This window comes from Morone saxatilis, unplaced genomic scaffold, assembly GCF_004916995.1.
Source record: "Morone saxatilis isolate NCDOM2014 unplaced genomic scaffold, NCSU_SB_2.0 Contig2, whole genome shotgun sequence".
In the NCBI taxonomy this organism is placed as follows: Eukaryota; Metazoa; Chordata; class Actinopteri; family Moronidae; genus Morone; species Morone saxatilis.
The window spans coordinates 2,052,998-2,061,324 of NW_023339762.1; the positions used below are offsets into that span (position 1 = coordinate 2,052,998).

The window sequence follows — 8,327 nt, forward strand, 5'->3', positions numbered from 1 at the left end:
CACATTAAGGAAACATATAACAACTCCAAGTCCATAAGTATCACTCACTATTAGACTATAAGGGGGAATTCAGTGCACTCCTGTTCATTACATTTCTTCTGACTTCCAAAGGGCCTTGTCGGCCCACCCTCCAGACCTCCTTCCAGCCCTCCCACTCCTTCTCCTCACCTCCAGTTCCTTTTCATCAAAGTAGCGAAGCCACTCCAGAGGAACCACTTCGTTGAAGCCATCCAGGAAGGCTTTGGTCTGCTCCTCCACCCCGCGGGTGAACCTCCAGTCTGTCAGCAGGCTGAGGAAAGGAAGAGCGGTTGGTTTTTAAGGTTTGGACTTTTCTGTTGACGAAGTTTCATTCTCCTCCCGTCTGTTCAGCTGTAGTGGGTTATCGCTGCTCATGTTACCCTACCTGATGTACTCTTCCTTGTTCTCCTCGGTGACCAGCTCATTCTCGCCGTCGTCTTTTAGCTGGTGAGTGGAAACTTTCCCGAGGATCTCCATGTCCTGTGCAAAATACAGCTCCACGCCACACTCTTCCAGGTTGTTCTCTCTGGACACACACGGAAACACAACCTAAATGTAAGGCCTGATACATTTCTTGCAAGACGGATACTTTGCTACTGCTGCTTACTGATCATTTCCCTCCACTCGTGAGCATAAAATAACACTAACACACATCCAGGAGTAACCCATCCTGTGTTACTTACTTGACCCACATGATGGAGTTATAAAACTCAGGGTCTATGGACTCCAGGTCTTTGAGCGTGGGTTTCTTGTCCAGCATTCGCTTGTAGAACGGCAGTGTGAAGCCGGTGTCGATGAACTTCCCATGGTACAAAGCCTGCAGGGAGGATTGGTTGCATTAAAACCTCAAACTCAGAAAGATATACATAAACACAGTGTCAACTCACTAAAGCTGGAGATATGGCAGGTTTGAATCAAAGGACAGAAGTGAGGGGAGTATTTCTTTCCCCTGCTGTAATCTGGTGATATTAAATTTGTTATTGTATGGCCAATGGAGACATATGGTTCAAATTTGTTCTTGACAAATTCTTCTTGCGCATATATTCTTCTGAGTGGCTCGGTGTTTGCGCTGATGATTCACTGGGGATTGTTTCATGCCCATACGAGTGTTAGAATTGCTTTAACGGCCAGTCACCTTTTCAAGAAACATGAATGGGGCTTTTATTTGTGGAATCATGATATCATACTTCTCCTGTCGAAATCATTTACCACACCTCCTTATATACATGAAGTCACAGGGACACTACAACAACGGATAATTCACATAATATCTGTGGCACTTAACACTTCAACACTTCATTTGTGCATGTTTCTGCAGCTCAAAGGGTGACATCTGCATTTGTTTCTGATTGGTCTATTGTAGCTGTAGCCATGTACACACAAGTGCTTTAAAATCTGACATATTCTGTACTTTTATCCTTATTTTGATGGTTAAAACTACAAAAAGTCACCTAGATTAGAGACAAATGCTAACTGCAGACCATGTGTGCACTCGACACAAATACATTCACACAGCTCCAAACCAAACTCTAATCTCTCCTCGTTGAGTGTGTGTGTGTTCACAGAGAGGTAGAGTGAGTAGACTCAGCCAGACGGAGCTGTTTAACGTTAAAAAAACCACAGAGGGCTCAGAGCTGCGATGAGCCAAGAACAACACAGGCGCCCACTGACTGACTCAGTCACAGTCTGTTCTGTCCTACTGCATCCTGACTGACCATGTGTCTGTCTCACAGCCAGCGAGACACACGCACGCAGACAGGAAGACAGAGGGGAGGGTGTCGGTGGAAATTGGGGGGCGTAGACAGAAAGGTAAAAAAATGTAATAATAAAGGTAAAGAAAAGAGAGAAAGGCAGTAAGAGTGTTTGGTAGTTGAGACAAGCATCTTTATAAGGCAAGTCAGCAAAGTGCATTTTAGGACTAAATATAGGCAGCTGCTGGCGGGTGTGGGCTGGGCGCGGCAGTGAGGTCATGGTGTGGGTGAGGGGTGGGGTGGCAGACGGAAGGAGGGGTGGAGGGTGTCGGTTTTGGGGCCTACAGCCTTCTGGAGTTGAGCCCAGAAAGAGAGACATTATAGCACATACTGTAAATCACACAGAAACTGTACATATCGAAGGTTACAAACTACTAATCTGTGAAAGAGGTCTTGGTAAAGACCCGTAACGCATAATGACAGCGTCCCCGCTTCCAAACCAGTCGGGGACCCCTGATGTTTGTCACACCTCTGTCTGTATCCCTACTGTCATTAACAAACAAACGCAAAATACCCAAAAAATAACCCTAAAAAAGAAACCATGCGAATGTAGCAGGCGAATAAGAGTTTAGCCTCAGAAAATACACCTTGTCTGTCAGAAGCTGTCATACATTGACTGTTTATGACATGTTTATCGCAGTCTGAAAGCGCACATTTTTACCAATCCCCACCTGTTAAGGGCTGGTGCTTTTTTAAAGCTCAGAATTTGACAACCGGATGAAGGATTTTAGTCCATCGGAACATCTGGATCTTTAAAAGTTAACCCCCCCCAGAAGAAACAAAGCTGAGGCTAAACGGTTAGGCAGGGCAGCTCGGTCGCAGCCCTTCCGAGGACGTCCTTTGTTTGTCAACAAGCGTGGGAAAGAAAGCAGTGAATTTTTTAAGGTGGAACTGCTTTAACTTGCAGATGTTTTTAGTGGTTTTAATCAGCGAGTCTGTTTGTTTTGGAGAAAAGGAGACCTCTTTGGATGGTCACTAAAATTATGTTTGAGGTAGACTTTTCTGTTTCAAAAACTTCAAAAAAGCAACTAGAAAGGCCCTGTGTAGGTTCCCCTTTGCTATTGGAAAGAGAAGCAACTAAACCACTAGATGGTATCTAAATTTTTCTGTATCTTTAGTCACAGCACTTCAATTCAATCACGACAAATTCAGTTCATTGTGCCGAAGGGAAGTGAAAAATTATTTGTGTATCCGCCTTGTGATTCTGATCCACTCCAAAAAGTTTCATGAAACTGTGCTGGTAGTTTTTCCGTATTCCTGCTGACAAACGGCACCAAAAACATAACCTCCTTGGTGGAGGTTAGGAATAAAAACAGCAAAACACCTGTGTTGCCTAGACTTTGAAAGTCCCTGAAAGCGAATCAAGTCTCACGTGTGATTTGCACAAAACTATCCCAAAGCAAAGCTCACCATGGCGATGAAGCGTCCAATGAAGCGGAAGTACGTGAGGTGGTCGGGATTGATGGAGGAGGCTGGGTTGATCTGTAGACAGTAGTTGTTCTTGCCGGCGTATTCAAACAGACAGTACATTGGGTTCAGCACCTCGTGGGACAGCAGGAAGAACCACTCCCTGCAGAGCAAGAGGACAGAGGACATTAAGGCTGAGAGACGACAGCACTGTTAGGAGTCAGTGCATACGCTCCATCATTTTCCCTTTAACAATATATGTGCTTAATGTAGGAGGTTCAGTGGAGGAAGAGGAGGAGATAGTTTTATCACTGTAAGCGGAGACAAAGTGGTAGGTGGGAACAAAAAACAAAAAAAACAACACATTTTGTGGTCCAGGACCAAGAACGAATAAAGACAGGTGACAAATAGATGATGGAGAAAAAAAAGAAGACATTTTATAACATATACAGACAAAAATAAATAAATAATCACAGTACATTTTATCAACGGACAGAACATAACCAACGAGCACAGTTTATAGAAAATAATACAGAACAAAAGAACAAAACTGACATGAAATGAAACAGTAATCCTACAGCTTCAGAGTAATGACACACTGTATGTTTGAATATGACAGTAAATAAATGGCTAAAAGATAACGGGAAGAGGTTTGGAATCTAACTTTAAGGAGTTTGTTATTTCTCCTCATGTTTCACACAACTGAACATGGTTTTCTAGTGTTGCCATCACGTAATGTGGTATTTGATATTTTTTATTCTTCTCTGTTGGGTATCTTAATAAGTATTTTAAAATAACAACCTTCTAAATGTAAAGAGGTAGACGCAGTCGAGCAGAGAGTATCAACACTCGGCTCTACCTGACAGGTGCGGCTCTAGAGAAATATCCATGTATAGAGACTTTAAGGTGTGGTAGAAACATATGCAGATTTAATCTAAAAAAATCTCATTGTATAAATCCACAGATTTTCATTAAAGGAAATAGCTTAGACTGCTCTCATGTCAGAACAGTAACTTCCTGGTGGTCTCCGCTGGTTGCCTGGCAACCTCATGGTGACGACCTGAAGAAGTCACTGAACCTGGCCGAGAAATACATCCGCACTTCAATGGTTTTTCCCCTGATTAAACCAACCACATATGGCATGTTAACCAGTGAGGTGGTGGACAGAGCCAGGCTAGCTGTTTTCCCCTGCTTCAAGTCTTTGTGCTAAGCTAAGCTAATCATAAGAATAAGATAAGAAGTATTTTTCCCAAAATGAAAATAAAGTATTTCTTTAATGAGAATAAGACACTCTCTCTTAGTCTAGGCTGTTTATCAAGGTAGTGTAGATCTGCTTAAAGACTAAGAATTGTATCGACCTACTTAACAGTGTGTAAATTAGAATATACAGTACACCAACAAATTTGCACACATCCTACAATCCGAATTTGACACATAAATTATATGAAGACAAAACATATAAGTGAAGGATAAATACACAGGGTAGAATAAAAAAAAAAAAGACACAAACAGACTGCGTAAGGATGCATGTTAGACAGAATGAGGGCCCACCAGCAGCACCAGAACCAAGCGCTCCAAAGGCCCCTGCCCCTCCCCCTTGGGGTTTATGGGAGGGTGGACTGTGTTATGGACTGACGGACGGACGCAGACACCTCCCAACATCCCGTCCGTGGTTCTACCCTGTGGTAGAACAGCATGATGTCACCTACCATAGGGTAAAACCACTGACGTGACACCGGAGACAGAGACACAATGCAAAACCAAACAGCAAAAAAATGAGAGAACACCGCCAACAGAAAAATAACAACATACACAGGAAGGAAGACCTGGAACACAGCAGACGCGGGGGGCAGGATGGATACATGTGATGGGTGGATGGAGGGTAAGGGAAGGAGGACGGACATGTTGCAAGAGGGGAGGATGTGTTGTATGAATTCAGGAAGCAATATTTAAAAGGCCTATTAAGCAATCTACAGTATGACCTCTGCTGGCAACCAGTGAGAATTTCAGCCTACCACACACAATATCCAAACAAAAAAAAGAGAATGGACAGAAAGCCAGCAAATCTCAACACCTTGAGTCAAGAACTCTGTAACGCTCCTTGCCCATTGCCTCTTTGTGATTGTTTAAAGTTGTTTGAAGCCTGCCTGGAACTGCAGTAAACACAGAGGATAAAGCTGGTGCAGAGAGAGGTGGCAGGAGAAGGAAAACACCATCACCGTCACCGACGTTAAAAACAAATGTTAATATAACACAATAACAGCCCCTGAAGAAAACACCACAAACAAAATGACTGAACGTGAGGAGAAAAAAGAAGTCGCTGCTCTCACCTGGCGATGCCGCCGTAGTCCAGCCCCTCCTCTCCTCTCATAATGATGTAGAGTCTGCGGCGAAGGTCGTATGGCTTCACATTCATGATCTGATGACAACACATCAAACAATCATTTTCACCTCTCATTTTCCTAACTGCAGCAGAGAGTGAGGATTATGTTGTTTTATTGTCTGAAATTAAAGTTGTATATATTCAACCGCGATGTTCTAACCTTCATGTGTCAGATGCTTACCAACCATTACTACTTTTACTAAGACTGTAAAATATTCATGTTATACAGAATGTATATGGCACAAACACTATTGCACCTTCACGTTTTAATCATCAATATTCGCATTAACTAACGGTACCAAATTGAGCTCAAAGCTTCATTGTGTTGACCTGTTTCAGGTTATCAAGATGATGTTTAATGTAGGGACGTGTGTTTTGCCCGTCACTGACCTGCTGAAAAGAGTCCTCAAACAGCGTCTGTCTGGACACCGAGATCTTTACGTGGCTGGGCAAGGCATTGGACTGGACAGAGACAAAAGACATAAATCCAGAAGTTAGAATCACTGTTGAGTTAAACAACATATGCAGAGAAATAAAAAAAGGTTTGAGACAGTTACACCTCCTGAAAAGCTCTGTGGGACATTGGTAACTGCTAGTTACCACAAGTCTCTCACTTAAAAACTGCATTTCTACAGAATAAATAATATCTAGATAAGACTGTTTTTGCATGTTCTGTAGATCAATGGGGACATCATTTATGAAAAAAGACACCTATACACATGGAATTCTATCACTCCTACTATATTAGGGTGGATATGGGTGTCATAAAACCTGAAGAAATACAGACAAAATTGGCATGGCTAAATGAAAATATTTTTCGTTTCGTTTTTATTTTGGCTTCAAACTCCAGTTAACACTTACATGACACAGGAAACGGAACTGATGGTATTTCCACCTGAAGCTGCGGTCGTATGCACCGGGTGAACCGCCCTGCCGTGACCTGCATGCACACACACATTAAGAGAGGGAAGAGAGGAACTCAGTCGATTTTACACTCTTTAAGCGAAATCCATGGGGATCCCTGATTAAATAATTAGAGTTAATCATCTCAAACAAACAAAATGGTGGCCATGGTGGTTTTTCGGCTCTTTACTGCTCAACTGATCAACAGAAAGAAGAAGCCCCTAATGTTCCAGGTTGCGGACCAGAGACTAAGTAAATATTAAATTCACACCAGCCACTCTGTTCTAAATAACGGCTGCGTCTGGGTCTCAAAGACAGAGGTGAGTCCGGGCCTGCAGCTGTGTTAGTATAAGCCCCACCAACCTACTGCACACACACGCTGAATATGTGCCTTGTCAGCACTGGAGAGGCTGAGACACAGAGAGAAAGACAGACAGAAAGAGTTAGACAGATAATAAGATAAAGGGAGGAGAGAGAGCGAAACAGGGGGAGAGGAGAAGAAGAAGAAGAAGAAGAAAGAAGAAGGAGCCTCTAAATGCCTGCCGGAGCTTGCCAAGGCACATTTTTGTTTCGGGTTAGGGAAAATTTAAGGACCGCAGCAGGCAGGAGCGCTTGGCCGCGGACACACAAACACTCCTGCAGGATCCAGTTGTTTGAAAAAACAGTTCAAGACTCTTTCCCTGGATGGACCACCGGCCTAAAAAACGTTCCAAATAATCAGCACCGGCAAAGCCAGCTGCAGATGCATAGCACAACACACAAGCTAATACACACTCGCATGCCGAACATAGATACGAAGAAAGCAAAAAAAACACCAGCCGCGCACACACACACACACACACAAACACCACAACACACCACACACACAGAGAAAGCAGTGCAGTTCTGCAGCGGATCTGTTGTCACAACAACGGCACATTTTCCTGACTTCTGCGGTAGGTCTGCAGACTTGCTCAAGGCAAGTTCAAACATCCACAGGCTGAGGGGAAGAGTGTGTGTATGTATGTGGTGTGTGAGTGAGTGCTGAGTGTGTGTGTGTGCTAGCATGAACATGTTGCTGTGATAAAGTAGACTTTTTTGTTCAAAAATATCTTGGACGCTTACATTGATTCTGTCTGCGGCCCAAAGAAAATTTAAAAAAATGAGGCAAAAAATAAATGGAAGCAAATGGATAAAAACATGGGCTCAATGTAAAAAAGATAAAAAATGAAAAGATGATGTAGTTCAGATTAAGTAACAGTTTTGTTCCTTTTTCATTGATTCTTGCAAGGTTGTTCCATCAAAAGGAGTGATTGTTTAAATTAAATTTGCAATGCAGTTATGTTCAAGAACCTAGGCAAATCATGTGCAAATCATTTCAAATAATTGAAAACAGAAGTTGATTTTAAAGTTCACTTTACAAGTGCTTTTTGCCATTGACGCTGAAATTTGCCAACAGATCATTTCCTCAGCAATGTCTTTGCCTCGGTCTGTTGAACATACTTTGATTTTATTTTTTAAAAAAACTTTTTTTGGAGAAAGGCTTGCAGAGAATATTTACCCTGACTCAAAACCCGGGTCGGGGGTCTTTAAAGGTTTGGTGGTGCGGCGATTTGTGGCCACAAGAGAATAATCGACTTCCCTCTGCGTGTACTTTCATCTTCCCAAGGCCGGGGGGCAAGGGGTGCTCGCTTGATTTCATCCTGCAACAGGGAATAGGGGCAGGTGAGCACGGGTTCCCAAGCGGAGAAGGGGGGGGGGGGTGGTGACCCCGTGCTTAGGGATTTGAAACTAACAACACCTCCACCAAACCTGTGGATCTAAAGCCCTACAAACAGAAAACTCTTGCCATGAACAAAATTCCCAGCCGTGCCTCCGGTGGAGTT

General features: G+C 43.1%; 1 protein-coding gene across 1 annotated transcript in view; it reads right to left on the bottom strand.

Annotated features, from left to right (window-relative positions):
* Positions 1-8,327, bottom strand: part of wwp2 (WW domain containing E3 ubiquitin protein ligase 2) — a 27,588-nt gene that overhangs the window by 3,375 nt on the left and 15,886 nt on the right. The window contains exons 6-13 of the mRNA XM_035664782.1: positions 8,003-8,078; positions 6,421-6,499; positions 5,950-6,021; positions 5,507-5,595; positions 3,180-3,339; positions 702-835; positions 404-544; positions 169-289 (exon numbers count right to left, since the gene is read on the bottom strand). Of these exons, the coding sequence (XP_035520675.1) occupies positions 169-289; positions 404-544; positions 702-835; positions 3,180-3,339; positions 5,507-5,595; positions 5,950-6,021; positions 6,421-6,499; positions 8,003-8,078 (872 nt within the window). The remainder of the gene's footprint in view (positions 1-168; positions 290-403; positions 545-701; positions 836-3,179; positions 3,340-5,506; positions 5,596-5,949; positions 6,022-6,420; positions 6,500-8,002; positions 8,079-8,327) is intronic.